This window comes from Syngnathus leptorhynchus, chromosome 14 (assembly GCF_054491065.1).
Source record: "Syngnathus leptorhynchus isolate UIUO chromosome 14, UIUO_Slep, whole genome shotgun sequence".
NCBI lineage: Eukaryota > Metazoa > Chordata > Actinopteri > Syngnathiformes > Syngnathidae > Syngnathus > Syngnathus leptorhynchus.
The window spans coordinates 8,575,515-8,598,368 of record NC_141208.1 but is presented as its reverse complement, the minus strand read 5'-3'; the positions used below and the strand labels follow the sequence as shown (position 1 = coordinate 8,598,368).

Here is a 22,854-nt window from a genome sequence, read left to right as displayed (position 1 = left end):
TGTCTGATACTTGAGTATTTTTTAATTATGCTAATCAACTCTCTAAACCAACTCAATTAACTCTTACTGAAATAATTAATTGGGGTCTACTTTTCATTTTTACTTTGGTCGTAGTAATAGTGACTAACATTATTCTTACTTGAATACCATTTTTGGCCAATCTTGCCTTTGTGCTTGGTTGTAAAAAGTACAATAATATACTGGATTTTGTAAATGTGCCTGCCATTTGAGTGAGTGTACGTACTCTATGGTAATTTCTGACTTTTTTCTACATTACAAATATCAGCACGCTCTGATTCACTCAAAGTTTTCAATTTGGCGGACTTTATGGTAACCCGTAAACATAGCATCATAGCCTCAGCCAATAGTGTGATGGCTGTTACGGTGAACGCGACCAATCAGCGCGCTAGTTGCTGAGTTAATGGCCTCACCGAGTCGGGGTTTGGCCACTCGGCTTCCTCAAGCTATCATTCAACTACAACAAAGAAACAGCAGCCAGTCGCTTGTTGTTAACACCGCTGGAATAACATCGTGCCCATTAACGGCGAAGAGGAGAAGACCCAGAAACGTGACGTTTTGAGACGAGTTGAGTTTCTTCGTGCGGTAAGTGTTTCTGTTTACAGCGGCAGAGTACCAGTGTGTATCATGTGGATTTGATCCCCTTTGTTTTGATGATGTTTGTAATTCAGTGATGATCAAGAGACACTCACTCTTGTAAATTCAGCCGTAATTTTACGAGTTTTTTTTTTTTTAATTCGCTTCTCATGCCACCTTAACGTGTCCTTTGCGTGAGACAGTTACGAGATGTAAAGTTCAATGAAGCTAAACTGGAAAACATTTGCACTCCGGGGACTCCAGTATATATCCTTCAGGGTCCCCCATCCTTTGATGTCTTTGTGAATCCCAAGCTGATAAGCAAACATCTGCTGTATTTTTCATTGTGCTCCCTCGAGCCACCTGTTCAAATAAGAGGAAAGGTGCACAAATAATACGGTCCTTCACACAAGTACTACTTACACAGGTGTTAATTGAACAATTTGTAGTTGGAACCGAACTGCACCTTCCTAAGAGTTGTATTTTGTCTTTGTAATGTTGCTAACGATCTATTTAAGACATTTGTAGATGCACACATTTTGGATACTACTTTTGGATCATACTTTATATTAGGGCTTTACACAGGGGTGTAGCTAGAAATTGTTCTGTGGGGTGGCCAGGGTCACATAAGATCTCATGAAGGGTGGCCATACGTGAGCACACACATCGTTCACACTTTCAATGAGGATTTTCTTTGTAATATTATGGAGGCACCCTACATAAATACCTTTTTTTTCTTTTGCACCATCAGCTAGTACAGCATACATACAGCATGCCTGGGAACGAGCCTAATATGCACTTTCTCAGTGTTCAAATCTCCGCATCATGAATTTGCAATCTGACCCTTCGGATTTTTTAAACAAATTTGCCTCCTGTGCACAATAGACTTCAAGGATGGAATCAGTCCTTGAACTGCTTGAAGTGATCCGGTTCCTCTGCGGCTACCTTGACATTTATTCCACATTCTATACGAGGTGGGGAAGGCGACAAGGGCACATAAAGAAGGCAAAGGCAGTAAAGGGGTTAGGCCAAAGGAGATGAAAGAAGAGCAGATGGCCATCGAGTGCAAAAGAGAACATTTAGAAATCGTGTGGATAAAATGGTGAGAATAAGATATGAAAGCGGAATAAGGTGATTGGGACACAACCACACCCATATAAGTGTGTGTGTGAGTGTGTGTACGTGTGTGTGTGTGTCTCTGCTTGATGGATGGGCCAGCGTGATCGGGGGATGGGGGACTGAAAATGGAGGAGGAGCGTTGAAATTGTGACAAGGTGTCGTTCAGTACTGGAAATCAGCTGCTTGCCAGCTTCAACCCTTTCACCATCGTCCTCTCACGATCACTTATCATCCGTCTCCTCGTTTTGTAAGAACTACAAAACATTTCTTCCTCACTCCAGCACCACTTAATAGCAAAGTCCTTCGCGTCCTCATCATCGCTACGACCTTCCGTCCCGCCTCCTTCTCAACACATTCAAAGCACTTCAAAACTCTTCTTCTAATCCTTCAATGTTCACCTTTTCAAATCTTTATCTTTACCGCTAGAGTGTTATGATTTCCACTTACCTGCCTGCAAGACCTAAGCGCTATCGTTTGTGAACTTCCAAAGAATACACTTTCCTGCACTATATTAGATTTTTAAGTATTTTTTTTTTTAAAGCGGTGTTTGCATTTAGAAATACTAATCCATGCTTTTATTAAATCTCATTTGGAGTGTATCATACTACTTCATACCTAATGGCATATCCATGAAAGGCAGGAAACAAAATGACTGACAGCTAATATGTAAACCCACTCTGGATTTAACCCATTAGTTAACATCTCACTCTCACACACCAAGTACATTTGACTTTCTATTTTTACCCACTTGATGCTTATGAGTCGTTTCTTTCTCCCCATCCGCTGTCATTATTTTTAATGATTTAATTTCTCCCACCTCCCGCTAGGTTTGTTGTATGCCACAGGAAGCAGGCTCAAAGATCATATCCAGCGAAGGCCGGAAATTAGACTCAGTCGAGATGCATATGATCAGCACGATTAATGTCGGATGCTGAGATTCACATTGTGATGAGGAAAGTACTGTACGTCTAATCAACGTCATCACTGATCAATTTGTTTCTGGAAAAAGTCTGAAAATCCTTCCTATATTGCCGGCTCTTTTTTATTGCCAAACAAATGTGTTTGTTCTATCGTCAGATAGAGAAAAGCCGTGTATTGATCTCATTCCGTTTCGAGCCGCTGAGTCCCGGAGGCTCAAAGGTGCATTACCCTCCAACCCGCGGATGCCAGTACGTCCCCTCCTGCCCGTCACGTTTTTCACATTCACTTTTCCACAAATAGAACGTGGACGCTGTGCAGTTTTGGAGCGTGTCTCTTGCCCTTGCAGTGTTGAATTAAGTCCCCCTGCTGGGCTTGGCTCCAGAGTCAGCGTGGGTGGCTTCATACTGTCATTCAATAAATGTTTGATATTATTAGTTCCATCTAAGTGACTGATCCTCCTCTTTTACCAAAACGTGTAAAAGACTATTATAAACCAGTTTGCCACGGCAGCCATTATACATTAACGCATGGTGTTTTTGTCCCAAGTGGTTTTTTTTTTTTTCTTCACCATAGCTAAGTGCTAACAAGCTATGGGACCGCTGTGTATGCGTGAGTCCCGAAGCAGCTGACTCATTGCAATGACACAACAATTGAGGTAATCCTGAAATGAACGGTACTATGAGTGAACATATTTCCTCAGACGTTTCTGCTTACTCTGTGCTTTCGGGTTCAGATTGCCACTGCTCACCTGTCAGCATATTTGATGTGCACAAGTCATCTGAGGACAAGTTGTAACCTGGCCTGTTCTCTAAAGACACCACCTTCTCATGTCAATACAGATTTTCATGTCCACTACTATTACATGTGGTTTGGCTCCCGGATAGAACCAATCATTCCCTTGTGATGTTTTCTTCTGAGCAGATGGAATGTGTGAATCAGCTTGTGGTTCCTACAGAGCGAGCTCATTTACATATAAATGATGGCAGTTTCGAAGTTGGCGAGCGCTTGCTTATTTTGTTGTCTGTGTGTATGTACGTGTTTCGCCGGTATTGAATCTGAGCAGGGATGCGTGTGTGTGTTTTTTTTTTTTTGGCTCCAGACAAAACAGAAAAATAGTGTGATAAGGGACATGTCTTCAGTTCATTCTGTTCTGTTTGCAATGTCACATTGGAAACGGAGAAAGTAGTCTCTCTTAGGATTTCTCGGATCTCGTCTTTCAAGATTTTGTAACGGGAGCCTTTGTTGGCTTCTTCCTATGCATCCACATATAGACCAGACTGCACTCCCACTAAAACTAATATTAGTCCTTTTTGTAGGAAGTGTGAGCGCAATAAAAGGCAATTGATACATTTTAAGGCAACATTGTTTGACATTAAAGATGGCCTGGTGGGCAAGAGGCTAATGCAAATTTTTGAAGTCACTGTAATTCAGTAGCCAAACATTTTTACCAAAATTAAATTTTAGGGTTTCGGCCCCAAAAAAAAAACCTTTTATCACTGAAACAAGATGTTGTAATTTGATGGATTCAAAACAATAGCAATTGGCGTCTAGAATAAAAGAACAACATTTAGGCAAAGTTGATTCGTTGATGACGTCAATAATTTTCTAGTTATATGATTGAGTTGTCTGCGCATTACTGGACGTGATCAGATTTGGGAGATGAAAAGCAACTTGACTTTGCTGCTGGCCCTATTCCTCACTGCCAGTCCCATGGCGTTGCCGCTATGAATCTTTTAAGACTAACATCGACTGGACAAGCGGAAGCTAGCGAGTAGAGGCTAACCGCTATGCTAAACCACGCGTATGAAGACTCCATGTTTGTTGCTGTATTGACTCTGTAGACAGCTGTGGAGGAAAACTGTTTTGTTGTTATAAATGCTACAACACTCCATTGTCACAGGAGCGATGACGAACAACATGAGGAAAACTCTCAATGTGCCACTTCTTTTCTTATCTCATGACATCTCGGTGTCATCAGGTCAGCAAATTATGGTGACACAATCCACCAATGCGGCGGTGGCGTCATGTGTTTAAAAAAAAAAAAAAGCGTCTTTTTCTACCAGCTTCCGACTCATTTTGCTTTTGTTTCCGTCTTTCTACCTTTTTAGGGCGACGATTATGGTGCTTAAACTCTCATGAATATTTACATTTTTTAGAAGGGAAATGTCAGGGGGGACCATGTGTGGCTGGCCTTGCCTAATTATGGAGATAGGCTTCCCCCAGAAGACCACGCATGCACAATTCCAATTAGATAGCACTTACTAAGCCTTAAACAAAGCTGTCTGAAAAGCATCAAATACATGCAGACACACACACGCCCCTAGTAGAGAGCTGGTAATAGTGCAGCTGGGGTTTGCAGCTGCTTCCTTGCTTATTGTTTAACACAGACCTAAATGATGGGCACAAACTTGGCAGTTGAGTCATTAGAATTGCGCCTTTTTCCGTTGTTGTGCCATGACCAAAAATTCTGACGCTGATGAATAAACGTGTGATTCACAGTGACAAGCGCTGTTGAGGATGGGCGGGGGTGTTTAGGAGAAGAAATATGTTCATGAAGAGAAATCAAGGTGTGTGTGTGGGGTGGGGGTGAAAACAGAAAGAGTGACAGTGGAAGAAGAGAGAATGTTTGGCCAGAGGGGGATGCAAGATGAGATGTAGAGCCCTAAAATAAAGAAATAAATAAATACATAAATAAATGAATAAATAAATAAATACATTGAAGCAGCTTGTTTGAGATCGAGAGGGAGGGAGAAAGAAAGAAAGAAAGAAAGAAAGAAAAAGAAAGAAAGAAAGAGAGAAAGAAAGAAAGCAAGCAAGAAAGAAAGAGACGAGAGAAAGAAAGAAAGAGAGCGAGAGAAAGAGAGAGAGAAAGAAAGAAAGAGAGAGAAAGAAAGAAAGAAAGAGAAAGAAAGAAAAAGACAGAAAAAGACAGAAAGAGAGAAAACTGGTGCGCTCGGGAACAGCAGGGGGAAGGAGCCTTGTGCTGGAGTGAGTCATTTCTGACAAGAAAGATTGCAAAGGATGGAGGTGACTAATCATAGGACACAAATTGGGAAATGTGGGAGAAGGCGGCGAGGCCTAAAGTGCAGCATGAGAATGATAAGAAAAGTGATAGAAAGCTGCAAATAGACACGACTCCACACAGGTAAGATGAGAACGTCAGGAATCCAAACGTCAGTGAGCCAAGTCCCAGAATAGAAACTCGAAAGATGATGATAAATCATTGATAGAGTTGGTTTGGTTGTGTATAATTTATAAATTATTTAACTGTGATCAAGCCATTCAAGTGGTGCTTGAGGCTAATTCCCATTTGCATTTTTTTTAACAGAGAAATCAGAGCAAAAATCAACAGTTGAGCTAGCAGCAGATATACACTTATGCATTATACATTATCATGACTGTAACAATGGAAGAATTGCTAGCAATCGGACTCTGGGTGCCAATTAATAAATATAAAATAAAAAATCACTACTCAGGAAAAAAAAAAAAAAAACCCAGCCGTGCACATGACAGTCACGTGCTGACCTCCCAACTAGACAAGTACAAAAAGTTATCTCAGGCGGCCTCTCAGCGTCAAATTGATATTTCAAGTTCTTTTTTTATGACAATGCGGTGGTTGTGATTTAAAAAGGCCAACAGGTTCTGTTATCCCCCATTTGGGATTTTGTGGTCATAACATCAGGCATGTCTCACCCCGCCACCTTTCATCAGGCCACTTCAGAGCCTCCCAGCGGAAACCAGAGCACCGCCGCAACGTGTGAGGCTTTACCGCCAGACATACGACTAGGATTAGGAGCAGTCTCAAATTTAAAGGCCCACAAACATGTGGAACAGCTCGCAGTTTGATGGGGTGTATCATCAGTCTGAGGGGAGCATTTGTTTGAGCTTTCTTCATGTCTGCACTTATTATTTTTTTTAGACGTGGCACCCCCCCCTCCCCCCTCTTGGTTCTGGACCCCGACTGCAAATTCTGCATAATGTAATTATCAAACGTCCTCAAAAAGTCAACAAATGCCTATTTTAATAGATTAATCATCAAATTCACAATGATCTTGTTCACAATAAGTGTGTGTGTTTTTATAAGCATCCTCTTAAACTAAACACATCATCTGTGTTTACATACAGGTGTGGATAGAACCGCTTTGATAATGAGATCGCTGCTTTATTTTGTCACCTAGTCAGCACCTTTTGTTTCTCCTTGTGTGAAAGCGAGAAATTGTCATCCCACTTGTCGGGGGATGACACAAGTTGAGTTTACCGGCGGGCAAATGCATGTGAATGAGAAATAGATTGAGATAAATATTTGCAGTGGAAAGTATAGCGAGTACATAAGGTTCACATAGCAGAGCACTTCTGTCATAGGTTATGACTTATTTATTCCTTTTAGTTTGACACTTGGCGAGGGGGAGAAGGAAGAGGGAGGGGGGGGCATCATTCTTTCTCCCGCAATCTCTCGGTTAGGAAAGAACAGCTGTTCTATTTTAACAACAGATGTGGCAATGTGCTGAATAAAGCCATAAGAAAAGCATCAGTTGGCTTCAGTTGGTTTGTTTGTGTCTGTAACAGATCCTTAGTGACCACCTTGAATAAGTTAAAGACACTGGGAGGTGTAACTGGAGAGTCGCGCTTGTGAAGAAACGTTTGTCAGAATAGCCATCCAATTTCAGCGAGCTAGCAAATTGCAATACTTTCCGGCGTGATATGTTTTATACGGCCGCAGGGAAACATTTGCTTCTGTCAAGGAGAAGGAGGCTGCAGAGGAGATATGGAAACGATGCAGAAGATGATAAGACGCTCATTATTACGCTCCTATTTTTGGCTCTATCTTCCCACTCTCATTCTCACGCTTACAGTGGAGACATCATGCGTGTAGGCCTATGTCCGACTTAGATCTGACATGCATGGCTGTCTTGTCTGTGTGTAACATATATGCTTATTGAGTGTTCTTAGTTGTCATGGAAACTATATGTACAGTGGCTGGCAAGAAATGTAAGTTTGGCAAATAATGAGGAATTCCTTTCAAAAGAGGCTTCCAACTGCTTCTTGCCGCTTCAAATTGACTGTCAAACCAAACAATAAACAACGAGAATTGCAGATGATGAATTTTCATCGGAAAATAATTGATTAATGACATAAGCAAGCAGTTGTGTGACTAACAAATGTTGCTGAATGAGGGTCATTGTTCACGGCGCGGTCATTAGCCGTGGTGGCTAATTGCTGCTGTTACAAAAAAAAGCGTGGACAACATTTCCCTGATGATCACTCAGCTGCTCTCTGTTTGTGATGTTTATTTTGGGCCGGATTACACTTAATCAAGCAAAAAAATGTCAAGTGGTAAAATGAGAAAGCAATGAAGCTGTTTGAGGGAGCTGAAGGCCTTGCTGATGGTCACATGATGCGTAGGTGTGTCCGTGTCATCCAATGTGACAGTGCTAAATGGGTGTCTTTGCAATGTGACATAGGAAATGGGAAAGCTTTAAATGCTGACACGGGCTTTATGATCTGCCGCAGCTTGAAGATGGAGAGGCGTTGACATACGCACTCAGCCAAATGTTGGTGTTTTTTTTTTTTTTTTGCATGTAAAGCGAGTGTTTCTGTTTGATTGATTGCCTCTGCTTGAGCGTGGTGTTATTTGTGCGCAAGATTGTGCAGAAACAGCTGATTTCCTGGAAATTTTGTGGAGGCGAGGCATCGACCATTTCTTGAAATGTATCCAAGTCATTATACACATCTTTGACTATTTTGTTTTTGTTGGCAATCGGTCCTAATCCGCCCTAATGTAATCTTGGGTCTTTCTTCTCCTCACTTCTTTTATCGATCTTTTTCCCTTTTTTTTTTTTTTTTGTCAAGGATTGCGTCATTTCTAAATTAAATTCAGGATGGATTTAATGAGCCAGAGAGTTCAACCTAATTAGGGTTTTTTTTTTGTTTTGTTTTTAAATGTCCGCTCATCAATTTCACAAGTGACTGATGTTTAAACCCGGCGTATGTCTGAGTGCTCTTATTGATGAGCGCCATCAATTGCGCTCTTGTCCACATCCTCTATCTAACTCACCTTTCACCTTCAGCCCTAAGCATGGACACTCGAACAAGCGCCGAAGCCACAATGACGTAGACTTGAATCCTGTGTCTCATCACTATTTTATATAGTTCAATGTACACTAGGTCATCACACCTGAAACCAGGAGTCTTTCTATCTGCTCTAAATAAATGAAATGATCCCGGTGACACACATTTATTATTAATAAGCATCATTAATTAACTAGAGCTTGTTGGTCCCAATTTCCCTTCTACTTAAAACAGCAAAGCTATTCAGTGATTCCGAGATGTATACTCATAGTGTGTTATTGATGTATGTTGTCGAGAGGCATGTTCCAACATGTATTGAGATAGTGTATCAGTGTCTCGTGCTTATCTGCACGCGTGTTTGTGCGGGAGCCAGATGTGTCTCATTGCCAAAGTGTCATAATCCAGTCCAGAGTTTGCACTTCATATTCTTACGTGGGCTTGATTTGTTTGAGGAGGCCATGTTTGCCTCCTATGGCTACATGTATTGTCAGGACCTTTTTTTCCCCCCTTCTCTGGTTGGTTAGTCAGAGCAAAACTCTTCACGAACAAGTTAAGAGTAGTAAAACATTATTTTAATTGTTTTACTGTTTGTCATTCGATAAATATTGATTGTGAACTACTCAAGATGGTGTATAGAGCTGAGTGCTGTTACTCTAAGTACTCTGAAGTATAAGTCGCACCAGTCAAAAACAGAATCGTAAAGATGGGAAAGAAAAAAAAAAAGCCATAAGTCACTCTAGATTGTAAGTCACATTTTGACATTTTGAGTTGTGATTGGTTGTGACTGGAGACCTGGCAACTGTGATGTCATTTTCAGTCGACAGCAAGTCACAAAATGGCTGCCCCTTAAGATGGATAAAAGCGAGTAAATTTTGCTGCTTTAGTCACATTCCAAAAGCACAATATTAATCAGAACATCGCGTTTAGACTAGTGGGAGCACACAAGCATCGATAGCTAAAATACTTTTATTGTTTTCTTATCTTTTTTTTTAAAGTCAGGTACACACATCAGAAACAAAATGATTTTGCACATACTGGCTCTCTAGTGATGTTTCCATCGACCATTATAATCATGTCCATAAACTGACCATGTTTAATTACAGTTTTTCCTCCAGGCCCATTAAATTGAAGGATTTGCTGTCTATGGGCTATTTAATTGACAAATGAGTGCCATGTGAACTGTGAGGGAGACCTCCACCCATCATGGGTGCATGTGTAGTCTGTGTGCGCGTCTGTCTCTGTATGCACGTTAATGACCGAGGTCCTCTTGGGGGCAATGCGTGGTGCAGAGAGGTCAGCGGCGACAGACGCAGAGCAGCAGCTGTTGGTGAAAATGAAGGAGGGAAGATGAGGCGAGAATAAAGGGAGGGGAGTATTGGCAGTGGATTGAAAAAAAAAAAAAAGACGGTGGTAGGAATAGTCTGATGGAGCAATGAGCGGAGATGGGATGATAAAATAGGGAGAGGTCACAGGGCACACACTTGGGGATGAAGTGTCTGGAATACATTTGGGAAGATTTTTCTTTCTCATTTTCTTTCACGGGTAAAAATGCAAAGCCTTGGATAAAAAATGGATGATTAATATGGATGAATCCATAACAAAACTGCATTTCTTCATGATATTTTATTTTTCTCTGGAAAAGAATGAAACAAAAGAATAACGTTTTGTAGCCTGAATTTGAACACTTACCCAGAAAAGACAATTGAGGACACTTTATTTTAGTTATTTTCATTTGATTTATTTATGCCCTGGAACTGTTCTCTACAAAATACTTCCTGGGAGCCCATTTATGTGCAAATGGTGGTCTGGCGTGCAGTTTGTTTACTAGGTCATGTGCTAGTGCCTGACTGATATGGATTTTCTTGAGGCTAATTGTGTTATTTGGCAGAATAATATGCCGATAACAAATTTTTCCGATTTATTAAAAGAAAGCAAGTTGCGGATACCCTTAGTTAATGCTTCAATTATCTTGAAGAGCCTGAACAAGAGAGCGTAGCGTGTCCGACCGTGACTCAGGCTTAATGTTTTCCTGTAAGGAGGCATGAAAAGGTTGTGTTTTTAATGGAGTGAGTGAGAATGAGGAGTGGAAGCAGCAGACGGACTCCCACTGCCTCCATTTACCAGCCTCCCAACAAACGGCCAGCGTATGTATCGATGTGCATGCAGGAAGCCGACAATCGCTTGGTGTGTCTGTCAATAAGCTCTTACTTTCATTTTCAGACCGTACGACGCTTAAAGAGAGGAGGAACCGGATGTTAAGAGCATATTCCACATTTGACCTTTTACCGATAGACTATGGTGAAACAATCAATCAATTAATTATTTGCCATCTGTGAATGACCATAGTTACAGTATATTATTGTGTCTTGTTATTTATCAATAAGAATTGTTCATGGCGGCGTCCTGACTTGTCCACCATTGTTAGACCAATGACCGCAATGCCCCCTTATGTTTTATTACAAGCCAGTGTGCCATTAGGAATGATATATAATTATTCCAAAATATATGGATTCGAACGAGGTTTTCCAAATGAAGTCGTAAATTACTTTTTATCGCTACTAAAAGACATCGTTGTGTAGGAGCCGTGTGGCGTTCACTGACATTTGATTTTATCCTGTTAGTTATTGCGCATAAAACTCCAAATAGGTTTGATCTCATTAAATTCTCAGCTTGAATCCGAAGAAGTCAGTTTAATATCAGAGTAAGGTTCCTACTGTAAGTCCTCGCAAGTCCTGTGGCTGTGGATGAAAAGAAGTCCCATGTGACCTTCATCACCCCTCTTTGACTGTTTGCTCCAATTTTGCTCTTGTGGGTGTTTCTTTGAGCTATCTATTGTTCGTGTGTCCCCTGCGTTTCCCTCTAACACGTCTTCACCCTTTTACCTCCAGGGTGAACATTTAACTCCGCTATTTCCTTTCTTCTGCGCTACCTTTTTGCCCCTTTCACCCCCACCATCCATCTCCCAGGCACCTACACCCCCCACACGTCTCCCCAGGGCCATGTGGACAGTTGGATGGCTTTGTGTTTGACACGTGTGTCGGCAGAAGGCAGTGCGCGCTCACATGCACACGCAGCCCTAATTCGCTGTGTCGTGTGACAACAGCAACCGACCCCCCCATCCACCCACTCACCTTCATTGGACTGCAGATTAACTCTCATGCGCACACGTGACCCCAGACCCCAAGGGGCCCTCGTAAGTAAGAATATGCTTTGAGGCAGAAAATCAGAAGGCAATTTGAGGGAGAGTCCAGCTGAGAAGATGGGGGATTGATCATTTGAGGGAAGTTCAGTTTCACTTGGCTAGTTTTTTTTTTCCCCCACAATGGTAAAATTGAGCAAAATTCACTTTTTAAATTAAAGGTGTGTGTGTGTGTGTGTGTGTGTGTGTGTGTGTGTGTGTGTGTGTGTGTGTGTGTGTGTGTGTGTGTGTGTGTGTGTGTGTGTGTGTGTGTGTGTGTGTGTGTGTGTGTGTGTGTGTGTGTGTGTGTGTGTGTGTGTGTGTGTGTGTGTGTGTGTGTGTATGTATGTATGTATGTATGTATGTATGTATGTATATATATATATATGTGTGTGTGTGTGTGTATATGTATATATATGTACATATAACTTATAATTATATAATAATTATATATTATAACATTAATATGTAACTATTATATTTCTACATTTTCTAAATGGAATTTGAGATTACCTCAGACACATTCGGAATGGGTGAAACCTTACAAACGCTACATCTTATGGAAAGTCCTTCCAGACAAAAAGGAAGCTGTATTTATCTCTAAAAGGGGGACCGACTGTATTCTGTTCTATTCTCACTTCCTTGGCTGGGCTTTATATAAAAACAGGCGTCCCCACTGTTTGTTTTGTTTTCACTCTCTGCGCTTGTAGGCCAAAGTTGACCCAGCACTCCCAATCAGAATGAGTTCTATTGACATCCTGACATTAGCAGGCTGAATTTATTCCCCTTCATTGTTTTACCAAACCACATTAAGTTGTCGTTCACTTCTGTCGACATCTTCATTGACCAGTAATGGAACGAGCACCCAGGAGCCCATGTTGACTGATATTCAATTTGCAGTGACTTAGCAGAAACAAATCATCCAAGAAGTTAAACAGCGTGCTTTTAACAGAGCTGAGACAAACACTTTGCTGTGACAGATCAATGACTCAACTCCGATGTGAGCACTTTTGTTAAGTGTAGACGTCTCAGCGCATGAGTGCTGCAAAATGTGCAGACATGTGATGCAATGAAATGGTAATAATATCACTGGAGATGTTGTGTCATGGGTGGCTTTGACGCTCTGGTGGCTTCACAAATTCTGGGGAAAGGAAGCTCATACAGGAAGTGGTCTGGCTAGACCTCAGACCTGCATGACTGCAATCACTGTAGTCCCTCTTAAGACTCTTAGTTCGGCGAAATATGTGTGTGCGTGTGTGTGTGTGCGTGTGTGTGCATGTGTGAATACATACATATATACACTTTTGCTCTTGACTGTTGAGCGGTGTCCATGTGGTTGCCCGCTTCAGTTTTATGTGAGACGTGACGGTGAAAAGTTCATAAGCTAGTAAGAGTAGTGAGTTTTTATATCCCAATGTGACTTTTCCCTGCAATGTGTGTGTTATCATAATGCCTCTGTCACTTCCCAGATGGCGTAAATGGCCAATGTCCCTCCGCCTAGGGAAAATCGTGATGACGAAGTTGCGTCAAAGAGGAATGAAAAAAAAAATAGACAGACGCACATGATAGGAGGAACAGTGCAAGAAATCAAATTTAACCAAGAGGCAAAATATTCTAGGTTTACAGCCACTTCCCTTGATATTTTGTTACATTATTTCTCATGAATAAATAAGAATGAAAATTTCATATTTCTATTATTTTATTTTATTAACAAAAGTGTATTTAATTTTTTGTTGTTGTTGGTTTTCCTTAAACATAATAACCTTGGTGGTCACATGACTGGCAGTTTAGCTGCCACATGCTGGCCTCGTGCAGGTCCGGCGGCACGTGTAGGTTTGTGTCACCATACGGTTTTCGTATACAGGCAAGAGGGCGCGGTTGGGACTTGATCCGATCGGTCGCTCTGTGTGAGCTCTTTGTAAGATGGAAGGTGCGGGGGAAGGTGAGACGGTGAGACGGGTGTTCCTCTTAGCCGCCTGCTGGTCTGCTTTGCTGCTGGCGACTCAGCTTGATGAGATCACAGGGGATCGACTTTCGCCTCTCTCTCCTGCTCTCGCTCTCTCTTTCTCATTTTTCCCTCGCCCTTTCTAGTTTCCACCACGGTACTCAGTTTTCATTGTCCGTAGTAGTTGTGAAGGGTACCAAAATAATCACTTGGCATCATATGACCTTTCGAAACCCTTAATTTTGGATATCAATTTAAGATGTATAGGGTGCCTGAAAAGTTTCCAAGTTTTTTTTTTTTTTTTTTTTTTTTCCTGTCTTTCTCTTGTGTGTCTGGTGCGCTGCTAAAGAGTAAAGAGAGCACATTCTGTAACCGGAGTGGAGTTTGGAGGTGTTTGATGCACAGCGGAGCTCATGGTGACAATGGTGCCTTGGAAACACAATTGTGAGTCAAGAGTGTGCTGGGGGAAGGTGAGCAAAGGGGTAGGTAGGGGGGGTGGTCGGAATAACTAATAGCCCCTGGACAGATAAGCTCCAGGGAGGAAAAGAGGGAGGGAACGCTTGAGGGAGGGTGGGAGGAGGGAAGGACGTCGAAGCGGCTGGCAGAGAACAGAAGTCTCTCTTCTTTCTATCCGACTTGCCGGCTGCTGGTCGTCTACTTGCCCTCATCCGCTTGCCTTCTCTCGCCGGCTGGATTGAGGAGTTTGAACATGGACTTGGGCAGACGCTGCCAGACGTGAGGATGCTCACTGGAGAGTCACTGTAAGCTGCCTAGAAAAATGTCTTTTTTTTTGACTGAAAAGAACTGGTTTCTATTTCAAGGAATGATGTTGAATGACATGTTATGCAGTAGCATCCACCTGGATGGCTACAGAGTGAGTGAGCATCATTTGCTGTTGCCGAGGTATACATGAGGGAAAAGCTCGCCTGCATGCATTGAGACGTTTGTGTTTATATTTAAAAAAATTTCCCCCTGTGGATGTTACCATGCACACCGCACGCTTCTACTTTTCTCTTCATCTCTCACCCGCTCTTGCACTGTCTCCTTTAATTGTTCTTAATGGCCTCCAGGTCCCAGCTGGCCAGCTGGGATCCCCCCTGTATCTGTGTATGCATATATATATATGTGTGTGTGTGTGTGTCTCTTTTTTGTGGTGTAGTGTTCACCCGCTGTAGCCTGGTTTCTCATTAATTCCCCGCTAATTGCAGATTTTGAAGCGATTGTTTTTATGGGTGTATACAGACAAGTGCACTAGTAGTTTAATGATGCGGACAGCGTGGGTTTAATTCCCGGCCAGTGCGTGCAAATTTCCCCATTGTGCTGCTAAATAATAATAAAGGTTATGTCGTCTTATACCCAGCCGGCTTTGCTTGTTCCGAGCGCAGATGCAAAATTGGTGGGAATCAGGAAGCACATGTGGTATAAACAAAACTCAAATAAATCATGCGAGCGACTCGCTATGGCAGCAAGAATTTACAGTTGTTCAGTTTAGCATCATGTTGTGGTGTAACATGCTAGACGGTATCGAGGCCTCTCATGGATATAGATGCAGGGTAATTAAGAGCGGCAAGAATCGGCAGAGAAGGTCCCCAATAGAAGTACTTCGCTATGGGATTCGTTGTATCATGCTAGCTCTAAAATGCTATTTACATTAAATGCCATATCAGATATTTGTTACATTAGTAAATGTAAACAAAGTTCAAATAGAATCTTTTGAAGATACAATTGAAATGGGGTGCAATAGTAAAACTTTGTTCTAACAACAAAGCAAAAACAAGCTAATCATGCTAACTACACCTGCTGTTCTTTTGTTATCTTATTGATACTTTTATTATATTTGCACTGTCCAAACTACACTGACCAAAAAATAGCTATAAATGAGAAGTTTTAGCGTTTTTCTTTTAAAAAAACTGTAGCTTTTTCTATCTTTGAGCTCCAGTAATAGTGATTATTCCACAGAGCAGATGTATCCTGCTCCTTAGTATATGTCAAAGTAGTAAACTTCAACTGGAAGGATCAAAATTCCAGCTCGAAGCAAGCACACCGGAGTAGTATGCAGTCAAAATAAAGGAATATTTCGAAAAGTAACTTTTTGAGTATATCAAAATGTTTTAGATGGTCTCTCAGTGGATCTTTGCATCTGGAACGTCGGGGGGGGGGGAGGGCGGGGTCACTGTACATAGAAAGCGGCGGGTTATGGGATAACTACTCCAGGATTTCCCCCACGCTCATACAATAATAGGATAGGTCCTGCTTTCTATTTTTAGCCTATACACTACAAGCACTCCTAATCTGACAGCTTCCAGTAGCGTCTCTTGCAACAGTGTTTAGTCTGTCGGTGACTGTCGGGTCAGAGCGCGAGGATACTTTTGTGTGGTCCGCCCTGACGAAGAGAGATAGCGGCCCTCCTTTCTGACTTTATCCTTTTGTTTTTTCAGCTGCTGACCCACGTAGTCCCCCCCCCCCCTCCCGGCTCCCCTACCTCTGGCATTGTTTCTGTTCCCCGCCACCCTTCTTGTCTCAAATCTATACAGACTTCCTCCCCCAGCAGTATTTTAATGACTGCCCCCTCTTAAGCATTGTTATTAATCTCCCTTGCTCCTTTCTCCTCACTCGCTGCTTTTCTCAGGAAGCAATTTGCCAATGACGGGGAGGGTTTTCAGGATCACACTATGATGTGTGTGTGTGTGCTGTTAAATGGGCTGTTGCTGCAAGCCCCTGTTCCACTTTGCACACAGCAATTTTGGAGAACACCACGGGGAGGGAGACAAGTGCTTCAATCACGAGACGATGTGAGCCTTCATTTGTTCGGCAGAGCCCGAGGTGCAGTCATGTCAATTATCATGTAGTTAATTGACGAATTTAATATAAAATGTCAGCGTAAAGTGGTGTCTTGTTTTATTCCTCTCACCGTCCCAGATGAGGCGATATCATTTGGACTGTTGCTAAATTAAACAAATTATTGGAGGCTATGAATGAATTACTGTCTATTACTGTGCTGCTGCTAAAAGAAATGAAATATTCAAACTTAAAGTTGACCTGAATTGGAATAAATAGCTTCTGGCATTGACATGGCAACGTTGGGTCACCTACTTTAGTTTCGGATCCTCCAGGTCGCTTGTTTACATCAATGACAAACTGACACACTCGTGCGTGTACCCGCAATTTTGCTGATCAAAATGATAGTGTAACACAGATGAGTTCTTTATATCACACATTTTATGACAACATACTCCTTGTTTTGCTTTTGGTTTTAGTTGGTGACTTTGTAGCTTACAATTGCACATTTGATTGCGAATGACTTATCCACTTCAGGGGCTTGAAAGTAGGTTAGAGTTTTATTCTGTAGGGAAGCCCTGGAGGAAAAAAAAAAAGACCCAAACACACTCGACAGTAACTCACTCACTGCTGCTTTAAAGGGGACGTCAACTTAAAAGTGCTTTTTACAGTAATATGTTGTATGTGGGGCCCCACTAGTGTAACCACGGTATTCCTATTAATATTGTGTTTGTGGGATTTGAAAGAAACAGCGAAATCCACCCCGTGTCTAATGCCGTAACATAATTACATGTAATAATTTCCATCCATCCATCCATTTTCTGAACCGCTTAGTCCCCACGGGGGTCGCAGGCGTGCTGGAGCCTATCCCAGCCGTCATCGGGCAGTAGGCGGGGGACACCCTGAACTGGTTGCCAGCCAATCGCAGGGCACATGTAATAATTTAAATAATTAATTTTTTTAATAATATAATTTTATAATAATTTGCTGTCATTTTCAATTCTGTGTTTATTTTATATAATTTCCTTTCCAGATATTTTGCTGTTCATTTGAATAATGCTGCACTTCAACACTATTTAAGCAAGACTTGTTAAAAGTGTACCGATCACCCTAGCTCTCAATTACGGTATTTTAACTGTCACTCTTAGCATAACTTAGCAATTAACTCGGCAACGTCATGAAGTTGTTTTAAATTCAGACTGTATGTTGAATGCGCAAAGCAGCATTGGTGCACCGTATTCAAACTGACTTTGATTCAGTTTTACGTCCACTAGGGTTATGAATCTGCCACCTGAATCTACTGCCTTCGAGATAGCACAGGCAAGCACTTGTATTTGTGTACGAGTGAGAGAGAGAGAGGTATAGGCTTTGCGTAGGTGCGCGTAAAGAGGCGCTCAATCACTGTAGCACCAACAGTCTACCATGACACTATCTATTTTTCACACCTCTCAGCTGTGACAAATACTTGCAGAATGCACATTAGTGTTCACTTCATTTTAGTCACCAAGTTTGTTCGTACGATGTATTTATTTAAATTTATAAGGTAAAGAAAAAGAATGGAGCTGTTTTTTTTTTTTTAAGAGGTCATTATTAGTACCAGGGAGGACCAGCGAGTGGGAGGATGTTGCAGAGGGAGCGACATTATCTTGAGTTCCTTTCAACTCAATTTAATCCACATTACATGCATAGACAAGAACATTTTTTTTCACTGGCTGCGCCATAATTTGCATTCGGCGCTTGTGAAGCATCTACCACCAGTTAAAGGGATTGTTTTTTTTTTTTTTAAATCCCCATATGTGTTATATACTTTGTGATGGACACTTAGCGTGTGTTTCCAGTGTGGAGATCCGTGCGTAATTGCTTGTGTACAGTGCGTTAGCAGGCTGCGTGCTGAGCTTGTTTTGCCGCATGCTGGGAGACGGAGCGTTCGGTGTCAGCCTATAGACCATAAATTGCAACCAAGTGATGCGGCATGAATTTAGTAGCATTGTACAAAAAGTGAGGCAGGGGGGATGAAGTGGAGGGGAAAGGGTAGAAAACTTGCAGTGTAATGGCGCTCAACTCTGTAAATGCCTAATAAGTACAATGCGTGAACACCACTTCCTTTCATCAAGCGAAATGTCCCAGTCCGTGTGTTTTGACATGCTGTCAGCAGCCAGACGGTTCAGTTTACGTCTACCTCCGACAAACTCAGCCACCCAGGGATTCCCTCAGCAGGAATGAATGTCGGCAATGTAGGAAGGATGGCAGTTTGTTTAATCTAGGGGGTGGTGCGGCTGTTGCCACCAAGACATGTAACATAAATGTGTGCGCTTGTGGTCGCATGTGAGGTCTGTTTATGCTCGGTCTGGCGCCCCAGTGCGTCCCTAGGAGTGGAACGTGGAAGAAGTGACCACTTTGTGAATCATTTTTCAGACGTCACTGGAATTAGTCAAAGTCGAGGAAACGCCGCATGACAGTGAAGGTTCACGCTGATGAATTCCATTCAAACAAATAGAATAAATACTCAATGTATTGAATGGATGTTATGCTGTTAATACACAAAATAACTGAAAGTTTACAGGCCAACAGGAAAATAATGGGACTTGTTGACAGGGTGGACAATGAGAGAGTAGATATTATTGGCTGATATTAATGTTGCTGACAGGATGGACAATAACAGGGTTGGTATTATTGGCTAATGTTAGCATTTAATGAGCACATAGTGGAGCTTCACTTAGCGACAAGGTTCACTTACTAAGCTAACTGTGTACTGTTTAGAGTTCCTGCAAGCTTTTTGTATTGATTGGTACTTGAGCATGATATAGTAGTGGACATACTACAAATTAAAATTAAATTAATGAATCAATAACTCGGTTCCTCCAATTTCCTTGATGTTTTTTAAGTAATATTATTACACACACAGTATTGTGTAGCAGATGCCAAAAAATAATTTAAAGCGAAAGAACCAAAATTGAAGAGATCATCATTGTGCTGGTATATGTGCAAATGTTTGTCGAGTTTTTTTGTTATTCTGCAAAAGTAAACCATGCATATTTTTATTGTCAAATAATTTCTCATCTTCCAACTATGACAGTGAAATAAAAAATAGGTAACGAAAATAAATAACAGATGGCATAGAAGCATGTTGCTGTAAGTTGCAACATCAGACGCTACGCCAGCCTTAGGGCGGTGCAATGACAGCCGTGGTGACCGCGGGGTTGGAGGTCAAATGTCGCCTTGATGACAGCCCGTAATGCTGGATTGTCAGCCACACACACACACCAAGTTTTCTTTGGCAGTGATGAATGTTGCATGCTGCGACCGCCTTTAACCCGTCTGCCAGTCATGAGAACACACATCCATACGCACACACACACCCACACAGAGGCAGCTGTCAGCCTGTCCCAGCACTGAACTTGCTCATGCTGGGGGTGTGCTGGGTTTGGGTGCATGTTTTGGCTACCCGTTGCCATGACCTCATTTGTGAGGAAAGAGAAAGAGCTTTAGTGGGAAATGCCTAGGGAGTCAGAAGAGGTGTGTGCGGACCATGCATTAGTCATGTTACATGCAGTAAATCCCGTCAAACTGTTTTGTACACAATTCCTTATCTTATAAAAAGCCCCTTAGTGTACGCTGATGTATTGGTATCGTTGACTTGGTATCAGTACAGCGGAGAAAAGACCCGTTGAGTACTGTTGTTGCTATCTGTCTAAAAAAGGATGTTACATAATCACTCCCTGTTTGAAAAGGAGAATACTACAATTTGATTCATGCTGGAAATATTCCTTTGAAGCTAATTTCCTACTGACAAGCCTATGCATGTGATGATGAGCAACAAAGCATTTCCCAACATTATGACGTTTCGTTGCTACTATAGTTTCTGTTTCTTTTGGATTGCTCTTCATCCCACCGCGATGAGGGCTCATTGTGTCTTGTGGCGGATGAGGAAAACTTTTGCGGTAGATGGATGAGCCATCTCGAGAGTTATATCATCCACACCTTCATTCTGAGGTGTGACTCTCTCTCTTGAAACCATAAGTAGCAGCCGCCATTCCTGGAAGGGACCATGATGTCAGTTTAACCACATGGAACCTATGTTCTCACATAATGATGAAGAAACGATGCTGAACATGTTCTCGATTGCGTCCTCAATCAGTCTGTCATAAAACGCAGATATGAAATCATCCAGTGATTTTCATATTTTGTGTTCCACGTAGTTTTGTACGAGGCCCACTAAAACGGTGCAGATAAATCATCACCAGGTTGTTTTGTTTTTCTTGAAGACTCAGGCAATACTCATTAAAATTGACATGCTCCTTAATGAAAATTCACAAGTTGCAAATCCCAATAATATTGCACAAGAGAAATGTTTGGCGGGCTGCATGATTGGACTGGCATCGGTGCACATTTGTTGGAATGATGCAGCGTGACTCATAGGAAGTGTATTTGTGTAAATGTGACAAATGTGTGTGTGTCTGTTCATCCTTTCATCGTGTTATCTGCATCCAACTAGAAATTTGGCGTTAATTCTGTGGACATCAACACTCGCCATTTGTCATTCCTCTTACTTATTGAATTGGATCTGTCATTATTAGCATCTTTAGATCTACCAACATGAATGTGTTTTAATCAATAAATACTAGATAGAATGGAAAATGTGACTCTAATAATACACAAAAGATTAAGATTTTTGACTCAGGTTTACTCTTCAACACTTATCTCTCTATATATAGTTGCCCTAGCATTAGCAATAGCATTAGCGGTAGCTAGAGTTTTTCAAATACAGATCAGATGACTGTCACCGGAATTGTAGTCACTGCATGTCATTTGAAATTGTTTTGCTGACGTAATCTTTAATCTAGAAATATGTTTTCTTTGCCGTTTTTGTCTTGTAACTAACGTGAAATAATAATGGGGTTAGCACTGTGAGCCCATTGGCTCTTGCAGCCTTTGTAGACGTCTGCTCTATATCATTGCAATGTTGTTGTTGTATTTGTTTCTTGAAAACTGAACGATAACTGGCTGACTTCTTTTTAATACTTGCTTCCATTTTGTTCTCTGTCAACAGGGTTGGCAGCAGCACTTCTGTTCTCCCAAAGATATTTGGGGAATGAACGCAGATCACATTCATCTTTCATTTGTAACGTCCTCCTCCATCTCCCTCTACCACACCTCACTAGGGACAGCACACTTGAGTTGCACCGCATTGATGAGGTAACGTCACGCTGTGCTCAGGGCAGCACCCACCTGCACAAACGCCACCCACCCTCCCTCCCCATCACCCCAACCCCAGCCTCCCTTCTCCTGCCTGCTCCACTGCAGCCATGGGCCAGAAGATATCCGGTGGTATCAAATCTGTGGACGGCCGCGGAGAAAGCGGCGGTTCCCCATCCTACCGACCCTCAGCTCACAGTAGGCAGCACCCAGAGTTGAGGGGCCCGGATTTCTCCAAACCTCCCAGGCTGGATCTCCTTCTGGACATGCCTTGCGCCAGCCTGGAGACACAACTTCGTCACGCGTGGAACGCTGATGACCGTTCACTGAACATTTTCATCAAAGAGGAGGATAAGTTGACATTTCACCGTCACCCCGTAGCTCAGAGCACGGACTGCATCCGGGGAAGGGTGGGATACACTAGGGGACTCCACGTCTGGAAGATTCACTGGCCGTCCCGACAGCGCGGCACCCATGCAGTTGTCGGGGTAGCCACCTCCGAAGCTTCTTTACATTCTGTCGGGTACACTGCCTTGGTGGGGTCAGACTCTGAGTCCTGGGGCTGGGATCTGGGACGTAACCGCCTCTACCACGACAGCAAGAACCGGGCCCACAGCTCACTGCCGACTTACCCTTCCTTCCTTGAACCCGAGGAGGCATTCACACTACCGGACTCTCTGTTGGTCATTCTGGACATGGACGAGGGCACGCTGAGCTTCATGGTGGAGGGACAGTATTTAGGAGTGGCGTTCCGAGGTTTGAAGGGCAAGAAACTACATCCCATCGTCAGCGCTGTGTGGGGCCATTGTGAGATATCCATGAAGTACATCAACGGACTTGATCGTAAGTAGGCAACTCATCTCTCCAATCTGTACTGTGTGTCGCTGTGTTGTATGAAAGTAATTCTTTCTTGGCATTGTAAGTGAACCATGACTTGAAAAGCTCATTAACTTCAAGATAATGAATTCAATATAATCTGAATGATTCACTTCCATCTTTTTAAATTCCAAATCACGCAAAAATGGATTCTCTGCTCTCATGGCTTGTCATGGAA

The 22,854-nt window shown here is 42.3% G+C and overlaps 1 protein-coding gene across 1 annotated transcript in view; it reads left to right on the top strand.

Annotated features, from left to right (window-relative positions):
• Positions 1–427: 427 nt before the first annotated feature.
• LOC147046458 (SPRY domain-containing SOCS box protein 4-like) overlaps positions 428–22,854 on the top strand; it is a 38,805-nt gene continuing 16,378 nt past the window's right edge. Inside the window, exons 1-2 of the mRNA XM_085929342.1 lie at positions 428–603; positions 21,655–22,643. Of these exons, the coding sequence (XP_085785468.1) occupies positions 21,911–22,643 (733 nt within the window). The 5' untranslated portion in view covers positions 428–603; positions 21,655–21,910. The remainder of the gene's footprint in view (positions 604–21,654; positions 22,644–22,854) is intronic.